Source organism: Miniopterus schreibersii, assembly GCF_964146895.1.
Source record: "Miniopterus schreibersii genome assembly, chromosome: 13".
NCBI classification, from domain to species: Eukaryota; Metazoa; Chordata; class Mammalia; order Chiroptera; family Miniopteridae; genus Miniopterus; species Miniopterus schreibersii.
This window is the reverse complement of record NC_138113.1, coordinates 55,304,650-55,325,935: the sequence shown is the minus strand read 5'-3', so window position 1 is coordinate 55,325,935 and position 21,286 is coordinate 55,304,650. Positions and strand designations below refer to the sequence as shown.

Sequence of the window (21,286 nt, the reverse complement as noted above, 5' to 3'; positions counted from 1 at the left end):
GGGGATTGTTGCGTTAGAAAGATTACCCAGGCTGAAGAATGATGGTAGACTGGGGCTGGGGAGTGGGGACCGTGGTGGGTGCTTGTGAGGAAGAAAAGCTAGGAAAATGCCAGGTTTAGGCTGGAGATGAATACTGGGCACGTAGAAAATATGGAAAAAGATGATTTTCCTCTGAATTGGAAGAGCCTTGAGCCCTTCTTGTAGATGCATCTCATAAGCAGTTAAATATAAGCATCTGGAGTGTAAGGCAGAGGCCGAGGCTGAAAGTTATGATTTCAGAGTCATCTGGGGAGAGATGGGGCTGGGAGCCATGGATGTGAATAGTGTTTGTCTGAGTGAAGGCGCAGAGTAAGAATCAGGAGGCTAAGAGTTAAGCCCTCAGATTCCTTATGTTTGCAGAGGGCAGAGGGCAGAGGGCAGAGGGCAGAGGGCAGAGGGCAGAGGGCAGAGGAAGAGGAACCTGCCTGTGAGGCAGCCAGGCAGCTAGAGGTGGGATGAAAGCTCTTCTGTTGAATGTCAGGGTTCTGAAATGCTTGGCTAGTCACTGGCCGTTAGGGACAGGTAGCAGCCCTCTCGTAGTGAGACGTGGGCCCCTGGAGAAGCTCCGGTGCACTGTTTTCACAGGATTTATTCCTGTAAATTTAAATGTGTTTAAAACTCTTCAGATGCTTCCATGCTGCCTGCCCCCCTTCTGTCTTGTGACAATTTGTTATTCTGTTTTGGTACAATGTCTCTTCTTATGTACTGTTTGATTTGTGCAATAGACAGTCTACTGAAGCGCTAATCATGTGTGAACAAGACATTTCCAGGATGCGTCGGCAGTTGGATGAAACAAATGATGAACTGGCTCAGATTGCCAGGGAAAGAGATATCTTGGCTCATGAGAATGACAGTCTCCAAGAACAGTTTTCCAAAGCCAAACAAGAGAACCAGGTACATTTGTTCCTAGTATCTTTTTCTCCAAGAAAATGTATATTTCTTCTGAGGCTCAATTGTTCTTTCATTTTGAAGAAAAGCTCAGGCTTTGGAACCAGCCATTTTTTACCTTCATTACATAATATCCCTCATAATTTCTAAATGAAATTTAGAAATTTTATTTCTCAGACATAAAATGTTACATATCAAGGAACAGGGGATATAATAGATTTGTATTCAACCTTAGAATACATTTGTCCTCAACAAATGATGATAAAACCTTCAGAAATGTGAAGAAAATGGTCGATCTATTTGACGGACTACTATTCTGAGTGTATGAACTTTGCCACAGTTTTGGGTTCTCTTTAGCACTGTAATTCTTTTCAGGACAATTTCCTTTATAATTACTTCCTCTCTAAGCCAATATACTTTATCCACAGTTCTCATTTCCAACATCATTATGTTAATTTGACCATTAAAAAATTCTGTTTGGAAGCTTCCCTTTCCACTGAAAATTCTTCAGTCCAAATGATCTCCCCACTTTACTGTCACTCTCAATGTTTAGTTTGCATCTTAAAACTCTGTGTTTTTAACTGTAAATTTTGTTTTTTAAAGAGAAGTGACCTCTTTTTTTTTTTTTAACATATCTTTATTGATTTCACAGAGAGGAAGGAAGAGAGGGAGAGAGAGAGAGAAACATCAATGATGAGAGAGTCATTGATCAGCTGCCTCCTGCACGTCCCTGACCGGGGATCGAGCCCGCAACCTGGGCATGTGCCCTCACCCTGGGAATCAAACGGTGATCTCCTGGATCCTAGGTCGATGCTTAACTGCTGAGCCATGCCTGGCCAGGCTGTTAAATATTTTTAATTTATAAAAATAGATGTAAAGATGCAACATTTTGTAAATTATAAAAATTGCCTGACCTGTTAAAGTACTGTGTTAAAAAGTTAATGAACAATGGGATCCTGGAACAGGAAAGGGACAATACCTAAAAATGAACAAATCTGGGCCCTGGCTGGTAGCTCAGTCGGCTAGAGCATCTTCCCTCTACATCAATGTTGCAGCTTCGATCTCTGGTCAGGGCACATACAAGAATCAACCAGTGAGTGCATAAAGAAGTGGAACAACAAATTGATGTTTCCCCTCTCTCCCCTTTCTCTCTCTTTCTAAAAATCAGGAAATAAAAAAATGAAAGGAATCTGAAAAAAATGGACTTTAGTTAATAATGTTTCAATATTGGTTCACTAATTGTGGTAAGTGTACCATACTAATGTAACATGTTAATTAAAGAAGAAACTGGATATGGGGTACATGTGGACTCTCTGTACTATTTTCACTACTTTTCTGTATATCTAAAACTATTCTAAAATAAAGTTTAGTTTTAAAAGTTAGTGAATAGCAATGAAAACAAAAGATGTGAGTTTATAATTTTGTGTACTCTGTATCTAGAGCAAATAGGATATAGGTAAACATAACCTATGTTTATTAAAAACTAGATTATAAACTTATTTTTACTACCCGTAGTTAACTACTGTTAACATAGTTTTTACTAATTTTCAATGTATTTTTTAAAAATTTTATTTTTACATGAACATTTCATGTAGCTGGGATAAAACCGCATACCCCTTTATATCATGTTTTTTCTCCATGAGAAGGCAGTAGAGTGGCGTGTTTAAGTCTCACGTGAGTTTGAATCCCCCTGCTTGGCAGTGTGATAATACCACCAAACTTCTCCTCATCTCTGTTCATCATCTGAAAAATGGAGAGTAAACCAGAACATGCCTAGCAAGCACTTACCAGAGAGTCCAGAATAATCACTTAATAAGTATTTTGTAGGGACATTATAAGCATTTACCCGCTTTGTTAAAATTTTATAAACATTGCTTATAATCATAAGAAAATTGGTATCATAACAGTTTTCATATGTTCAAGGGTAGTTTTTTTCCCTCCTTTGGGTCATAGGCCTAAAGGTAGAAGATGGATTCCTTTGTGGACCACAGATTAAGAACACATATCACAGAAGATATGGAAAACAGAAACTTTAAAAAATTTTTACCCTCAGTACCACAATTTTTAACAAATGGCGATGAAGTATTTTTAATGTTTTATCCTAATTTTTTTTTCACTATAAATGGACATTTTCCCTGGTTATTAAAAATTATTCCAAACATTTCTCATGGAGGTATAATGTCCTATGTGGTTATAACATTATGTAGATGCTATTATTTGTTGCATCCTTCACTTAATGTGAATAAATATTGTTACTATAACAGATAAATGCCTTAATGAACATTCCTTTTGATTACATTTTGTTCGACTTAATTTCAAGTTGAATCAAAGCTTATAAAGTTTTCTTTAATTAGTGGACATTTTCAAATATAGTGAATATGAATGTATACATCTACCATCTGTAACAAAAGGCAACATATTTAATACATCACCAGATAGCAGGTCACAGATTTGCTTTTTGAAAATTTCTGTTTACTTCAATGATACATGGAAATGCCCATTCCTTGCCACAACTGAATAGCTTTAAATATTTGCTAATTTGATAGACAGATTTTTATTACAGTATTTTATTGTCTTAAATAGGCAATAGACAGTATTTTATTGTCTTAAATAGTATTTCTTTGATTACTAGTAAGTTTTTAAATTTGTAAAGTATTATCCATTTGTGCTTCTTTTTTGTGAATTATCTGTTTGCGTTCTTTGCCCATTTACTGTTTGGACTCATATTTTCTAAATGTTTTTATATGAGCTTTGTATATTAGGTATATTAACTTTTTCATAATATTTTAAATTTATTTATGGTGATTTTAAAATAGAACTTTTAAAAAAAATTTTAAGTAAAATTTAGTTATCTTTTCCTCATAGGCACTGTCTAAACAATTGAATGATACTCATAATGAACTTAATGATATAAAACAGAAGGTCCAAGATACTAATTTGGAAGTTAACAAGCTGAAGAATATATTAAAGTCTGAAGTACGTATATTTTTTTTTCCTCTTTGTTCATGATACCCGAGTTTTCACTAAAGTTGATCAGTTACACTCATGGGGAAAGCTGAATCAAGTCTTCCTTGAATGCGTAGCATGTTTCAGTGTTGACACTGATGGGTTAACTGTATATTTAGAACATCACCAATGTCCAGAAAGGTAACTCAAGAATATGCCCCATTTAGTTTGCTACTCAGCCCTTCCAGATATGTAGAATCCTCCTACCTGGGTAAAGGAGAAGGAGCCAGAATCCACTTGGGCTCATTCATATTTGAAAATGGTCAAGATTTCAAGTACAAACTTTGACAAAGGAGGCTCCACGTGATTGTGTAGCAGGTCAGAATTGAACACTCTGGGGCCATGTATTTCTTAGGACCAGAAAGCGGATGGCTCTCCTCTGCACTTCTCTGTTAGTGACCATTTGACTAGGTGCATGGGTGAGACAGCAGATGACTGAAGTAAATTTGGGTGCACGTGTGACAGTCCTGGAATAAACAGAGACCTTGACCAAGGATGTTAGGTCTGCCCATTTAGTAAATTATCTAAAATAGTGTAATTGGGTTGGTTAAAAAATATAGTTGGATTATAACAGGTTTAGTGTCGCCTACATACCTCTGAAATCATTAAAAGAAACTGCCCTTCCCCCAGAAAATCCTGTTTTCCTTATTTTATTTACATATTATTTAATATCAGTCCACAAACATCTTGAGTATTTGTTTGTGGTGTTCATGACTGTTTAGGTCGTTGAGAAGTAGCGAGTTTAAGGACTCCTAAATTGAAATCCTTGCTTTCAGGCAATAAAGCAGCAGGTTTACGTTGACAAAGCAGGCATTTTCCTACACTTCTTGATTTTAAGATGCTAGCAAGGTAATATCATGAATGGACAAAAGCTCTGGAGTCAGATAAGTCTGATCCTTTCCTCCCTAATGACATGGACTTGGGTAGGCTACTCAGCCTCTCTGAGTCTCAGTGTCCCCTCTGTAATTAGTTAGAACACCCAAGTAAGTCAGATAGATATAGCACAGGGATCCATTTAAGTCTATTCTGGAATGGGGCAGAATATAACTAAGTGAATATCTGAGCAACATTGAGTATAGTGAACTTTGAATTAGTGGTAGACAGTTCCCCTTTTCTCCGTAGCCTGTCACGTTACCTGAAATGTCACCATTGAGGAATGGGGCTTTTAGATTCTGGAGTTGTGTTTTCAGACATCACACATCAAGCTTCTCTTAGCTTTTAGCATCCTAGCATGAGTTCTTTCATGAGATTTCATTTCACAGCATAGCTGGATGGATCCAGGCTCCCCTTCCCCCAGAGAGAACAAACCACAGGTAGTCCAGTAAGAACTGTCGGGTGCGTTCTCCAGTCACTCATTCATTCAGCAGGCAGTATGCTAGGTGCAGCAGTGCCAGACATGAAAAACTGAGAGGAAACAGAATGGCAGCCGAGGCAGTGGGGACAACACAGGCAAAGGTGTTCAGGGGAAACAGTAGGTCACGTAGCTGGAAAGGTAAGAAGGACTTGTTTGAACCCCATTTTCAGGAAGTTTTTGTTGCAAAATAAGCACAGCAGTTATTTGAAGAATTGCCTTTTAGAAAGATTATTCTGGAGATTTGGGAACAATAAATCAGAAGGGTGAGAAAATCAAAAGGAAAGAGAGCAATAGGAAGCTGTACCCAAAATTCAGTCAGGAAGGGCAAAGGATTCCAGCTGAGGCGGTGAGCTTTGTGGTGGTGGAGTGTTGTAACGAGCCCAGGGGACCACCAGAGGGAGGGGGGTCCAGGGGTGGAGGTAGCGCCAGAAAGGGGTAAAGACAGCTTGAAAGAGAGCATTGGAGAAAACCAAGAAGCAGTTTAAGTTGTTGCCTGTCTTGGGCCCCACACTTCTCTGGCTTCCTTGGACAGATACAAAAAAGGGTAAAATATGGCCTCTTGGATGCCACAAGGAAGGGTCCCTAGATGGTTGGAGGGCAGGAGAGACGTTTTATGGCAATTCTTTTTTACCACTTGAACTTTGAACCTATATTACCAATCACAAAACTAAATTTCTGTCTTTGAGGAATCCAAGGTGTTACTGGGGAGACTGTACTCCACACCTAGTTACATAAAGCTGAGAATGACATAGACAGTGAGTGCTACAGAAAGTTAAAGGGGAAAGACTGATGTGGGTAAAATTTAGTTCATGTGTATTGTACCATGTACCTCCCAAGTACATGCTCTGTACATACTGTTACTTTTAGTACAATAATGGAAAACACACATCATCCCTCCTGGCACATGTAGAATATGTGACTCTTGAAAGTCAGAACAGTAGTTTGGCTTGTGAACTTGTTAACTAACACTCTGCAGAGATCTTTCATGTTAGTCAAGTTACTATCTGGCCACAAGAGGGGCGATATTAACCGAATTTCGATCAGACTCATGCTTAATCATATTTTAGAGAATTTAAATCTGCTTTGCAAGCCCTACAGTGTGAGACATCTTTTATTGCAATTTGGTCATTTTATTTAGTCCAGTATTTCTAATAGGAATATGCACTGTTTATTCACAGGTAGGAGAGAAAGAGACCTAGTGTGCCTTTTTAATTAGTTACCAAAATTATAAATTATGTTCTAGAATGAGTTAGCCAAACCATACTACTAAAATATGTTTTTAAATATAGTCTGAAAATGATTGCTAAGTACAGTATATTACTTGTGGAGCTGTTTTCCTCTAGAAATAAGACCCTACTTTAGTCAATCCAAATATATCCCTACTTTAGTCAGTCTGTCATGATGGACCTTTTAAGGGTTTAAACATGGGGTTCTATATTATATGCTCAGTATATGCCTGGATGTATATTTATGAATAGCATTTATCAACGTAGGTTTAATATGTTGCTTCTGAGCCATTTCAGGCAATTTATTAAAACAGTGAGCAAACGTGGATCCTAGCACAGTCCATGATGGAGAAAACTAAGGTTGGGCTTCTGAATGAAAAGCAGGAATCACACAGGAAATGCGCCAAGACAAGTATCAGAAATTGATGCTTAAGATAGGCCAGCACTGAGAAGCTCTGTAGCCAGTACAGCTCAGAAAAGAGGTCAGGGAGAAGGCAATAGGCAGGCACACAGGGTCAGGCCAAGGCAGGAGGTCCGAAAACGGGCCAGCAACTAGTCAGGAAGCAGATACATGGGAAACTGAAGCAATGAAGGATTTTGCTTGAACAAAAGGAAGTATAAGAACATATTCATCTGGGTCCTGAAGATAAGAGTAAGCTACTTCACTTGACTAGATGGGTGAGTGTGACTCAGGAGCCAGGGCAGATCCTGGTCCCACCTCCTTTTGTTAGTTCCAGGACAAGCAATTTTCCAAACTGAGAGTGTAGGTGGGATTCCTCAAGGTTATGTTAAATGATCCTTGTATGACTACTTTAACACCATATCTTAAAAATTCAGGATTATTTTGAAATATACATATTAGCATAACCTTAATTGTTAATGAAATAAAAAAACTCTTCGCTTACCAAAAAAAAAGATCCTCGTAGCAAGTCAATTCCCAGTGATCTGACAAATGTTTAATTATATGCTGAACATTTTACATCTTTTCAACTACTACCTAAGATTTGCTTTTCAGGAATCTGAGAACCGGCAAATGATGGACCAACTCCGAAAAGCCAATGAGGATGCTGAGAACTGGGAAAATAAGGCCCGGCAAGCTGAGGCGGACAACAATACCCTCAAACTGGAACTTATCACCGCTGAGGCAGAGAATAACAGACTAAAAGAAAAGATAGATGCCCTCAGCAGAGAGGTAGAGCAGGTGAGTTTGGGAAAATGTGCTTGTAGTCAGTCCTACATCACGTTTGAGAGTTTTGTTTGGCTTTCCATAAATTAAATATGTAGGCAAAGACTTAAATTATTTAAATATACTGTGAATTGCAGCCTGACAACTGTTCTTGTACCCACTCTGGTTCTTCTCTAATCTATTACCTGCCCTACAGTTAGAACAATCTTTAGCATTTTTAAAAATTAGGAACTGTTTCAAACATACCAAAGAAAAGTGTAAAAAACTAATATAAAAGACATGCTTATACCCTCCCTCCCAGATTTAAGGATGCTAACGTTTTGCCATATCTGCCTCGTCTCTGTTTAAAGAAGCAAACATTACAAGATCCAGTTCCTCAGCCTTTTCCCTTCTCCCTCCCGAGTGGCTGGTGTGTGTAAGGTTCCTGGTTGTTTAACTATTTTTCATATATTTAGACTTTTCTGTATATCACCCTCAGATGATGCATAAAGTTGTTTTGTGTGCTTTAAATTTTTTAAAAGTGATAATATACTATAGATATCCATTTCAACTTGCATTTTTATTCAGTATTATAATTTTGAAATTTATTAATTTTGATACAGTGTACATCTAAACAGTTGTACCTGTTTTCGTTATATAAATATATTTTTTTAATTTATTCTTATATTTAAGGAAGTTTGAGTGTCTTCATTTTCTTAATAATAAAATGCTACAAGAAACATCCTTTTTCTCCTTGGATGTATATTTCTCTAGGTTTGTTCCTGGAAGTGGAATAACTGGATCAAATATACGTGCAATTTTAACTCTTCTCAGTATTGTCAGATTGCTCTCTAAAGTTTTACTCTTCCACCAGAAATCACATAGTTATCATTTCCTCAAATATTAATCAGTACTTGATATTATCAGACATTTAAATTCTTTCCATACTTTTCATTTTGTGTTTCTTTGATTGTAAATGAAATTGAAGATCTTTTCATGTTTGTTAGGCATTCAGGATTCTTCTGTAATGAATTTTCTCTTGATTTTATGGAATGGATTTTCTTAAACTCTCCTATTTTTCTATTAAGTTGTTTCTCTTTTTCATGTTAATTTAAAGGAATTATGTATGTATTCTTGATAATAATCCTTTTAAAGACATAGCATTTATCTTCTTATCTGTGTCTTGTCTTTTCATTGTGCTTGCAGTAAGAACAGAAGTTTTATATTCTTCTGCTGGAAGTAGTCAACCTTTTATCATGTGGTTCATGCTTTTTTGTTTTCTCTAAGAAATCTTTTACCATCCCAAGGCCAGAAAGATATTTTCTTTTATTTTCATTTAGAAGTTCTAAAACTATGTGAAATTTTTCCCTCACATTTAGATCTTTAATTTACTTGAAATTGATTTTGTATATAGTTTAAATGTAGTTTAAAATAGAGCAGTAATTTTTTATTTTTGTTGATGGGTCTCTGCCATCCTTTCTTCACTGATTATAAGTCTACTTTGTCATAAAAAGAAGTTCCCATACATTCTTCTCCATTGGTCAGTTTATCTTTCTGTTTCCCAACAATACACTCTTGGAGCTGCTTTAGTTTTGTTAAGTCTTGATATCTGGTTGGATTCATGTACCCAAAATTGTTTTGATTGTACTTTGCCCTTATTAAACCCTCAAATGAATTTTAGAATAAATTGATCACATTCCATGATTTCACTTATTTTTTCTTTTATATGCATTTAAGAATGGAAATTTCTAAATATTTCTTTGGCTATATCTCACAAGTTTTATTATAATGCTGTTATTTCCATTCAGTTTTAAGTATCACCAAATTCGCCCGGCTGGCGTGGCTCAGTGCTTGAGCATCAACCTATGATCCAGGAGATCGAGGTTCTTTTCCCGGTCAGGGCACATGCCCAGGTTGCGGGCTCGATCCCCAGTGGGGGGCATGCAGGAGGCAACCAATCAATGACTCTCTCTCATCATTGGTGTTTCTTTCTTTTTTTTAAAAAAAATATATCTTTATTGATTTGAGAGGAAAGGAGAGGGAGAGACAGAGATAGAAACATCAATGATGAGAGTCACTGATCGGCTAGCCCACAACCCGGGCATGTGCCCTGACCGGGAATTGAACCCTGATCGCCTGGATCCTAGGTCAATGCTCAACCACTGAGCCAAGCCCAGCTGGGCTCATCATTGGTGTTTCTGTCTCTCTCTCTCTCTTCCTTTCCCTTCCTCTCTCTGAAATCAATAAAGACATCTTTAAATATATATATATTTAAATATCACCTAATTCAACTATGATTTATTTTTGATCCCTGAAGTTATTTTTAAAATTTTCAATGTACAGAGGATTTGAGATGATTATTCTATTTTTTATTTTGTCATATATTATGATCAGATAAAATACCTTATGTGATATTAATTCTATGGTATCTATGAAGACTTGCTTGGTGGCAGGGGATACAATTTTGATAATAGTCCACATGAGTTTGAAAAGCATATGAATTCATTCACTTATTGTCAGATATGTGTGTGTGTGTGTGTGTGTGTGTGTGTGTGTGTGTGTGTGATTATGCTTGTTAATAGTGTCAGTGGATTCTTATAAATCCTTACAAAGTTTGTATTTTTCACCTTTTACTTATTGGCAGTAATGTGTTAAGATCCTCCTTTATAATTGTGGATTTGTTTTTCACTGAATGATTTTCTCAGTTTTTCTTTTTTTGAGACTATCATTAGTGTCATAACAGTCTAATACTTTATATATCTCTAATAAAAATGTTCTCTGTGTAAGGACTCACTTGAATAACACTTTTACTTAGTAATGTGTTTTATATATTAATATAGCTACCTAGTTTGTTTATTGTTTATGAAGTACTAGTATATTGAATTTTTAATCAATTGTATTGAAGTATAATTTACATGAAATAAAAAGCACTCATTCTAAGGTGATTTGATGAGTTTTGACAAATGAACACACTTGCACAGTCGTCACTACAGTCAAGTTATAGGACATTCTCTCTCCTCCCTAATTCCCTCAAGCCCTTTTGCAATCAGTCCATGCCCACCCCTAGGCAAGTGTGGATTTGCTTTTCCACACTTGGATTAGATCTGCCTTTCTAGAATTTTATTATATAAATGGAATCACACAGTCGGCACTCACTGTACTTGGCTTCTTTGGCTCAGCAGAATGACTGTGAAGTGCATGCATTGGTCCGTATTGTCACAATATTCTGAGTCTGGCTGTATCACAGTTTGTTTATTCACCTGTTGACAGACGGTTAGTTTGTGTAGAGCAGCCGTAACAAAATACCACAGATTGAGGGACGTAAGCAATAGAGATTTACTTTCTCACAGTTCTAGAGGCTGGAAGTCCAAGATTCAAGGTGCCGCAGGTTTGGTTTCTTCCGAGGCCTTGCATCTTGGTCCGCAGCTGGATGCCTTACTTCTGTGCCCTCACACATTCCTGTGTGTGTGCATCCCCGCTGTCTCTCTCCCTCTTACAAGGACACAGTTATATTGGATTAGGACCCCCTCCTTATGACCTCACTTAACTCCAATTACCTACTTACAGGTCCTATCTCTAAATGCAGTCGCATTTGGGGTTAGCCTTCAACATATGAATTTTGAGGGGACACAATTCAGTTTATAACAGGTTCTTTCTGTTTTGGGCCATTATGAATAAAATTGCTGTGAACATTGCATGTAAGTCTTTGTGTGCACAAAAGTTTTTATTTTTCTTGAATAAATAACTAATAGTGGTATTGCTGGATCATATGGCAATTGTTCTCAGCTTTGTAAGAAACCCACAAACTGTTTTCCAAACTGGCCGTACCACTTTTGCATTGTATGAGAATTCCAGTTGCTCTACCTCTTTCCCAGCACATGGTATTGTTAACAGATGTGTACAGTTATCACATGTATGTTTAGTTCAAATTTCCTTCATGACTGGTGAGGTTGAGCAGCCTTCCACATTCTGTGATTGTATATATAATCACTGATACATCCTTTGTGAACTACCCAAATCTGTTGTCCATATTTTTATTAGGGTTCTTGTTATTAAGTTGTAAGAATTATTTTGATTACTTTAGATGTTCCTTTGTGTATTTTTAAATATTTTCTTCCAGTCATTGGCTTGTCTTTTTATTTTCTTAATGAAGACTTTTTAAGAGCAGAAGTTTGAAATTTTTTATAAAGTCCAGTTTATCAATTATCTTTTATACTTTCCACTTCTTTGTCCTATCTAATAAATCTTTGCATACCTCAAGGTGCATAGATTTTCTTCTGTTTCTTCTAGAAATATTATGCATTTATATTTAGATCAATGATATGTTTTAAATTAATAGTTGTATATGATATAAGATGGTCAAAGTTCATTTTTTAAAATTCATTTTTCAGTTACACTTGACATGCAATATTATATTAGTTTCAGGTGTGCAACACAGTGATTAGACATTTATATGCCTTATTAAATGATCACATGTCTAGTAACCATCCAACATCATACATAAGTTATTGCACGATTATGACTGTATTTTCTATATTTGACTATGCTGCACTTTACATTCCTGTGACTATTTTTATAACTGTCAGTTTGTACTTCTTAATCACTTCACTTTTTTCACCCATCTCCCGCAATGCCCCTCTCATCTGGCAAACATTAATTTGTTCTCTGTATCTATAAGTTTGCTTCTGTTCTGTTTATTTTATTTTATTTTTTTTAGATTTCACATATGAAATCAAATGGTATATGTCTATCTCTGTCTGACTTATTTCATTTACCATAATACTCTCTAGGTTTCATCCATGTTCCAAATGGCAAGATTCCATTTCTCTTTTATGTCTGAATAATATCCCATTGTATATATGTACCACATCTTTATTCATTCTTCTATTGATGGACGGTTTGGCTGCTTCCATAACTTTGTTATAAATAATGCTGCAGTGAACATAGGGGTACACAAATCTTTTCAAATTAATGTTTTGGATTTCTTCAGATAAATACCCAGAAGTGGATTTTCTGGGTCATATGGTAGTTCTATTTTTAATTTTCTGAGGAACATCCACACTGTGGTTGCACCAATTTACAATCCCACCAATAGTGCACGAAGGTTCCCTTTTCTCCAAATCCTTGCCAACACTCTTCTGTTGACTTATTGGCCATAGTCATTCTGACAGGTGTGGTTTAAATTTGCATTTTTATGATGATTGAGCATCTTTTCCTATGTCTATTGGCATCTGTATGACCTCTTCAGAGTAATGCCTATTTAGGCCCTCTGTCCATTTTTTAAATTGGGTTGTTTGTTTTTTCGGGGTTAAGTTGTGTGAGTTCCTTATCCAATGTGTCATTAGCTAATGTCTTCTCCCATTCATTGGGTTGTCTTTTCATTTTGTTGACGGTTTCCTTAGGTATGTTCACAGTTGCCCAGGGATGACAGGGCCTTTTTGACTCTCTTCCTGACCACACTCAGCTGTTAAGCTCCACTAATTTCTGGCTGTTTGCTTTATTGTTTTCACAATGCCCTCCAGCAGAAATTGCTTCACCAAGGGATTCCTTCAATTTGGGTTCCTTTACAGGATCATTTTAGGGGTCAATATTTCAGTGTTTTTAAACCTGAGAACATTCTTCTTAGCAGTCTCTTTCCCTGATATTCTTTAGTAAACTAGCTGACCTATGGTTAGCTTATATCTCTGAAGATTTTACCAGTCTCTTTTTAATTTATTTTTTACTCTACCCTCCAAGTCTTTTCACCATACCCTTCACTGATCCTGAGAATACCTTAGGCTTGAACTTTCCCACAGTCTGTTGCCAATGATGTAAGTTTTTCTTCGTGCTTTATGGCCTCCCTTTTTCCCTACGCAAAATCTCTGAGCCAGGGCTTGAGCTGGTGTGGGGACAGTGGTGCACTTCTCTTTGAGTGGCATGCCTATTTTAGGATCAGGGTACTTGGTAGAGACGGTAGGTGTATGGTTGTCGCCTCTGTTTCCTTCTGCTGGTGTGGAACCTCTCATGTCTGTTGGCCATCTGGTTTATCCTCTTTGGAGAAGTATCTATTCAGGTCCTTTGCCCATTTTTTAATTGGGTTGTTGATCATTGGCAAATATTTCTTTTATACAGTGGATTCCCTTTTTATTTTGTTGATGGCTCCTTTTGCTGTGCAGAAACTTTTTAGTTTGATGTAGTCCCATTTGTTCATTTTTTTTCTTTGTTTCCCTTAACCTAGGAGATATATCGGCAAAAATGTTGCTACAAGAGATGTCTGAAATTTTACTGCTTATGTTTTCTTTTAGGGTTTTTATGGTTTTGTGACTTACATTTAAGTATTTTATCCATTTTGAATTTATTCTTGTGTATTACATAAGTCAGTGGTTTAGTTTCATTTTCTTAATGGACCTGTCCAATTTTCCCAGCACCATTTATTGAAGAAAGTATATTGTATGCTCTTGTCTCCCTTGTCAAATATTAATTGACCGTAAAGACGTGGGTTGATTTCTGGGCTCTCTGTTCTGTTCCATTGACTTTTATGCCTGTTCTTATGCCAGTATTAGGATGTTTTGATTACAGTGGCCTTGTAGTATAGTTTGATACCAGGTATTGTATTACCTTCAACTTTGTTCTTCTTTTTCCAGATTGCTGATGGTATTTGGGGTCTTTTTTGGTTTCATATAAATTTTTGGAATATTTGTTCTAGATCTGTGAAAGATGCCATTGGTATTTTACTAGCAATTGCATTAAATCTATAGATTGCTTTTGGTAGTATGGACATTTTAATGGTGTTAAATCTTCCAATCCATGGACATGGTACATGCTCCCACTTGCTTGTATCTTCCTCAGTTTCTTTCTTCAATGTCCTATAGTGTTCCAAGTACAGGTCTTTTACCTTCTTAGTTAAATTTATTCCTAGGTACCTTATTATTATTTTTGCAGTGGTAAATGGTATTCTTGTCTTAGTTTCTCTTTCTGATATTTCATTATTGGATTATAAAAATGCCACCAATTTCTAAATATTAATTTTGTATTTTACTATTTTGCCAAATTCATTTATTAGATCTAATAGTTTTTGATGGAGTCTTTAGAGTTTTCTATGTACAATATCATGTCATCTGTGAATAATGACAGTTTTACTTCCTCCTTTCCAATTTGGATGCCTTTGTTTCTTCTTGTGGACTGCTGTGGTTAGAACTTCCAGTACTATGTTAAATAAGAATGGTGAAAGCAGACATTCCTGTCTTGTTTCTGATCTTAAGGGAAACACTTTTCGTTTTTGCCCATTGAGTATGATGTTGGCTGTAGGTTTTTCATATATGGTCTTTATTATGTTGAGGTATGATCCCTTTATTCCTACTTTGCTGAGAGTTTTTATCATAAACAGGTGCTGGATTTTGTCAAGTGCTTTCTCTGCATCTATTTATATGATCATATGATATTTATTTTTCATTTTTTTATGTGGTATATTGATTTGCGAATATTGTACTAACCTTGCATCCCCAGAATAGATCCTACTTGACCATGGTATATGATTTTTTTAATGTATTGCTGGATCTAGTTTTCTAATATTTTGTTGAGAATTTTAGCATCTATGTTTTAGTGATATTGACCTATAATTTTTTTTTCTTTGCAGTGACTTTATCTGGTTTTGGGATTAGGATAATGTTGGCCTCAAAAAAAAAAAAAAAAAAAAAAGCTTCCTTATAAAATAGGAAGTTTTCCCTCCTCTTGAATTTTTAGGGATAACTTGAGGAGGATAAGTGTTAGTTCTTCTTTGATTATTTGTCAAATTCACCTCTGAAGCCATCTGGTCCAGAGCTTTTGTTTGCTAGGAATTTTTTTATTACTGCTTCAATTTCATTAGTCATAATCTGTCTATTCAGGTTTTCTGATTCTTCCTGATTCAGTGTTGGAAGATTGTATGTTTCTAGTAATTTGTTTATTTAATGCAGGTTGTTCAGTTTGTTGGCATATAGTTCATAGCATTTTATTACAATCCTTTGTAGCTGTGTGATGTAGTTGTTATTTCTCTTTATTTCTGATTTTATTTATTTGGGTCCTCTCTTTTTGTTTCTTTTCTTTTCTTTCTTTCTTTTTCTTAATCCTCACCTGAGGATATTTTTTTCATTGCTTTTCAGAGAAAGTAGAAGGGGGATAAAGAAAGAGAAATGTCAATGTGAGGGAGACACATCAATTGGTTGCCTCCCTCATGTGCCCTGACTGGGGCCCAGCCTACAACTGAGGTATGTGCCCTTGGCTGGAATCAAACCCAATACCCTTCAGTACTCAGACTGATGCTCTAACCACTGTGTAAAACTGATTAGGGCTGTTTGTTTCTTGATGAGTCTAGTTAAAGTTTCATCAATCATTTTTATCTTTTCAAAGAACCAGTTTTTTATTGCATTGATCTTTTGTATTGGTTTTTTTAGTCTCTATGTCATTTATTTTCTGTCTGATTTTTATTATTTCCTTTCTTCTACTTTCCTGGGCTTTGTTTGTTCTCTTTCTAATTATTTTAGGGGTAAGGTTATATTGTTTATATTCTGCTTCTTGAGGTAGGCTTGCTATGAACTTTCCCATCGGGACTGCTTTTCGCTGTGTCCCATAGATTTTAAGTTTTGTGTTCATTTTCATTTGTTTCCTGGTAAGTTTTAATTTTTTTCTGCGATCTCATTGGTAACCCATTCATTGTTTAATAACATGCTATTTAGTCTCCCTGTGTTTGAATGTTTTTTAGTGTTTTTCTTTGTAGTTGATTTCTAGTTTCATGGCAGTGTGATCTGAGAAGATGCCTGATATGATTTCAGGCCTCTTGAATTTGTTGACTTATTTTGTATCCTAACATGTGTTCCATTTTGAGAATGCTCTGTGTTTACTTACAAAGAATATATATTCTGCAGTTTTGGGATGAAATGTCCTATAAATATCAATTAAATACATCCAATCTAGTGTGTCATTTAAAGTCCTTTTTCCTTGTTCATTTTTTGTCTGGAAGTTCTATCCAGTAATGACAGCAGGGTGTAAAAATTGTCTACTTTGACTGTATTGCTGTAGATCTCTCTCTCATTGTTCACCAAGAGTTTTTTTTTATATACTTAAGTGCTTGTATATTGGGTGCATATGTTTACCAGGGTTATATCCTCTCGTTGGATTGATCCCTTTAGTATTATGTAGTGGCCCTTTTTGTCTCTTTTTAAGACCTTTGTTTTGAAGACTATTTTGTTAGATATAAGTATTGCTACTCCAACATTTCTTTTTTGTTTCCATTTGCATGGAATATTTTTTCCATGCCTTCACTTTCAGTCTGTGTGTATCTTTTGTTCTGAGGTGGGTCTCTTGTAGACAGCATATACATGAGTCATGTTTCTTATACATCCAGCTACCCTATGCCTTTTGATTGGAACATTTAATCCATTTACATTTAAGGTTATTATTGATGGGTATTTATTGTCATTTTGTTTTATATCTATGTTCCTCTCTATTTCTTCTTCTTCTTAAAGCAGTCTCTTTAACATTTCTTGCAATACTGGTGTCATAGTAATGAACTCCTTTAGCCTTTTTAGGTCTGGGAAGCTCCTTATTTTGTCTTTAATTTTAAATGATAGCCTTGCTGGAAAGAGTAGTTTTGGTTCTTGTTCTTGCTTTTTGTTACTTTGAATTCTTCATGCCTATTTCTTCTGGCCTAAAGTGTTTCTGTTGATAAGTCAGCCTTATGGGAAATTCTTTGTAGGCAACTAACTCTCTCTCTCTCGCTGCCTTTAAGATTCTCTCTTTGTCTTTAACTCTTACCATTTTAATTATGTGTCTTGGTGTGGGTCTCTTCGGGTTCATCTTGATTGGAACTCTCTCTGGTTCCTGAACATGTGTGTCTTTTTCCTTCACACAGTTAGGGAAGTTTTCAGCCATTATTTCTTCAAGGAGGTTCGATCACTTGCTCACTTTCTTCTCTTTCTGTTACCCCTATAATGTGGATGTTATTATGATTCATGTCATCCAAAGTTCTCTGAAACTATCCTTATTCTTTTTAATTTTTTTCTTTTCTGCTTCTCTGATTGGATGTCTTTTTCTACATTGTCTTCCAAATTGATGATTCTATCCTCTGCATATCCAACCTATTTTCAATTCCTTCCAGTGTGTTCTTGATGTCAGGTGTGGTATTCATTTCCAGCTGGTTCTTTTCATTGTTTCTATATCCTTTTTTGTTCTATTGTAGTTCTCTTAGGACAGCCCTAAGTTCTTGAGCATCCTTATAACCACTACTTTAACTCAAATTCTTCCCTTTTTTCATTTAGCTCTTTATTTAGAGAGTTCTCCTGTTCTTTCATTTGGAAACTGTTTCTTTGTCACCCCATTTTAGCTTTCTCTTTGTGTTGCTTTTGTGTATTTGATAGAACTGCTATGACTCCAAGTTTTCATGGGGTGGCCTATGTATTAGGTGTCCTGTGGGACCCAGTGGTGCAGTCTCCTTGATGTCCCAAGTTGGTTGTTCTAGAAATGTCCCTTGTGTAGTTTATGTGGGCCTTCCTTTTGTAATTGGGTTTTGATTGCTTTTGGCCTGTTCATCAGTAGAATTGACCCTTAAGCTGGCTGTGAGACTGAACCTTGATCACAGCATGAAAGCTGCTGTGCAAGCTCAGTCTCGATGTGTTTTGTTTTGCTCAGTGGCACAGTCTTTCAAATTGCCTGACTTCCATGTTCCTGGAATGTTCTTGTGGGTTATGTGCAGCCCCTGATATAGTTATGTCTTGAATGCTATTGGCCCTTTCGTGGGTGGAGTTAACCTTTCAGGATAGGTGGCTATAAGAGTAAACCTTGATCACCATGTATGAGACACTGTGCAGGGGCTTCCCCGTGAGGTGGAGTTGTTCCAAGGGTCTGGTGCCTGCCAGAATCCTTTGGGTGTGCCACTTGTGTGGCTAGTTGTGTCAAGCTCTTGTGTGGTCTAAAACTCACCACTGGTTGTACTGGTTCTTGGTCCACTTTGGTGGGGTTCAGCTACAGGTTGCTGTCACACTTTGTATGTAACCGGCCCTAGACTATCTGTCTATAGCTACCATGCTATTCACTATTTGCATCTACTGGACCTGATTGTGCGTGGGAGGGACCAATCTGTGTAAAAGGGTTGGCTTATTCCAGCTTAGAGCTGGGGGAAGATCTATAAAAGGAATGAGGCTCCCAGAGGTCTACCTCCACCTGTCAGCTACCCTGTCTACCCCAGAAGTTGCCTAGTTTTCCTCAAGAGCCTTCTGAAGAGGGACTATTTGATGAGCTCATCCTACTTGAAGTAGGGTTTTAGGGTCCCCTACTTGGGAACCATGCAGTCAGAAACTCAATGAATGGAAAATAGCCTCTGCTTCAAAGCCAAACTCCTCAGTTTCTACGAGCGTCTCCAGCTATAGTCCTCCCTAAGGAGGCTCAGTGCAGGTTCGGGTTAGGTATAGACTGCTGTTCCCTCTGTAGGAGCAAACTCAGCTGCCCTGGATCAGGGGGATAGATCAAGAGTCCCGCTGAGGATAATGCCAGCTCTGCCCACAGCAGGTGGCTAAGCACTTTGTTCTGGTCCCTGACAATAGCCTCTGATGGTCTCATACTTTGAATGTCCCCCCTCTAAGCCACTCTTTCTTTCCCCCATGAAACTGCTCCCATTGGGGTATCTGGGACTTCTCAGGTCTGATCCAAACAGTCTCTTTCTGTGGGTGGTGCCTGAAACCTGTAGGAGGGAGAAGCTGGCACTTCTTTTTCTTCCCAGGGTAGCGTGGGCCAAACTTGCAGAGGAGCTTGGATTTGCCTTCCCACAATGTAGTTACACAGTTCAGCACCCATCCATCTGGCTCCCATACAGAAGTCTCCTTGGGGGAGACAATGCGAAAATCACAACTCTATGTGGCTCCCTGGCTCCTCCGCACACTGAACTAGACAGGATGGGGCTGAAGGTCAGCTCTGTGTGGCACTGTGATCTTTCCACCTCACTATCCTCAGTAGGACAGGGCCAGAAGTCCCATGAACTCTGTGTGAGCTCCGAACCCAGCATGACAAGGCTGAAACACCAGCTCCCCTGCACCACTGAACCCAGTGGATAGGGCAGAAAGTCCCAGCCCTGGGCATCTTCCCTGCACTGACAAACACAGCAGGGAAGGGCAAGCTGAGTGGCTCAACAGATCAGGGGACAGGCACCAGCTGAGTGCTCAGTTGAGGGAGACTAATCCTCTTTCCCAGTCCAGGAAGTTTACTCACTAGGTCTCTTCCAAAAGCCTCCCCATGAAATAGAGGGCCCTTAAAGTCACTGCTGGGTGGAGCCAGCAGACTCCTCCACAGGACCTGAGGATGACAGCGTGGCCTTTCTAGTAGTTGGAGCCTGGAGTGAACTCCCCAGGCTGGTGCTGTAATTTTAAGAGTGCTCTTTCCCTAGGAGGGTGTGGTTGGAGTCTCCCAGGTGATCTGAATCCCCTCTGATTCACAAAGCCAGATGCTATGTGGCCTTCTCTTCCCATCTGTGTTGCTCTGGGTTGGGAATCCCTATGTAGGGTTGAGATCCCACGTTTTTAGGGAGAGGTAGTTCCACAGTCACAATATGCCTCTGGCTTCTCAGCCATGGCCACACCTATGTGATGGGGCTATCCCTTCCCACGTGTACACCCTTCTTACCAGTCTCTACATGGCTGCTTCCTTGGTTTTAATATTTCAGATCTGCTAGCCTTCAATTGGTTTTTCAGGTTGATTGCTCTGTAATTTAGCTGTAAATCTGGTTTGGGGCTGGAAGCAAGTGGACACAGGTTCCAGCTACTCTGCAGCCATTTTGGACTATTTTTTATATCCTTAAAACTTAATCATTACTATTTTTCCTATCCTTTCATTCAATGCATATTTGTATCCACCCACGTTTACAAAATTCTGTATTCATCATTGCTTCTTACATTCTATTTCCTCCAAGTTCACTTTTCTTTCTTTAAACTTTCTTTTGATTTGTGAGTTAATTTTCTCAGTCTTTGTCTGAAAATGCCTTTATTTTACCATCAATCTTGTATATTAGTTTAGCTGAATATAGAATTCAAGGTTGAGAGTTTTCCCCCTGGATAATCATGTTAAAAATAATTGTATTATTTTGTTGAGAAGCCTGTTATTGTAATTCTTTATAAGTCTGTTGTCATTGGTTCCTTTTAAGGTACTTCCTTTTCTTTGTATGTAGTGTCACTGTTCTATGTCTAGGTATGGATTTTTGGGGAGTGCCTTTGGTTTTGTTGCACTTTTTCAGTCAGAGTATCCATGCCTTTTATTAGTCTGGAAAATTCTCAGGTGTTATTTATTTGAATATTACTGCCTCCACATTTACTCTACTGTTTCCTTTAACTTTTATAATATGCTTTTTGAATCTTTTAGCCCAAATGTTTACTAATATTTTTATCATAGTTTCCATGTTTATGTCTCTGTGCTTTGATCTGCCTTCTAGTTGATGCTTCCCTCTCAAGCTGCACTGGGCTGCTCTTTGGTGCAGTCATTAATTCTTCTTTCACTTTTTTTTCTTTTTAGAAGTTCTAGTTGATTCTTTTTCATACCTCTCTTTTCAGTTTTTCTTTAATGTCTTTAAAACTTTTAAGCATATTTTTCCATGCCTCCTAAAATATTTGG

At 37.4% G+C, this 21,286-nt stretch overlaps 2 protein-coding genes across 9 annotated transcripts in view; one reads left to right on the top strand and one right to left on the bottom strand.

Moving 5' to 3' along the window:
- NPHP1 (nephrocystin 1) overlaps positions 1–11,381 on the bottom strand; it is a 128,995-nt gene extending 117,614 nt beyond the window's left edge. For both annotated transcript variants that reach the window (XM_081156012.1, XM_081156013.1), the window contains exon 1: positions 11,377–11,381. The gene's annotated coding sequence lies outside the window, so the exon portion shown is untranslated. The remainder of the gene's footprint in view (positions 1–11,376) is intronic.
- The window catches only part of LOC308566070 (testis-specific gene 10 protein-like), a gene marked incomplete at its 3' end in the record, with an annotated part of 103,253 nt that overhangs the window by 52,819 nt on the left and 29,148 nt on the right, over positions 1–21,286 (top strand). For all 7 annotated transcript variants that reach the window (XM_081156015.1, XM_081156016.1, XM_081156018.1 and 4 more), the window contains 3 exons: positions 765–933; positions 3,793–3,903; positions 7,529–7,714. In XM_081156015.1, the coding sequence (XP_081012141.1) occupies positions 765–933; positions 3,793–3,903; positions 7,529–7,714 (466 nt within the window). The remainder of the gene's footprint in view (positions 1–764; positions 934–3,792; positions 3,904–7,528; positions 7,715–21,286) is intronic.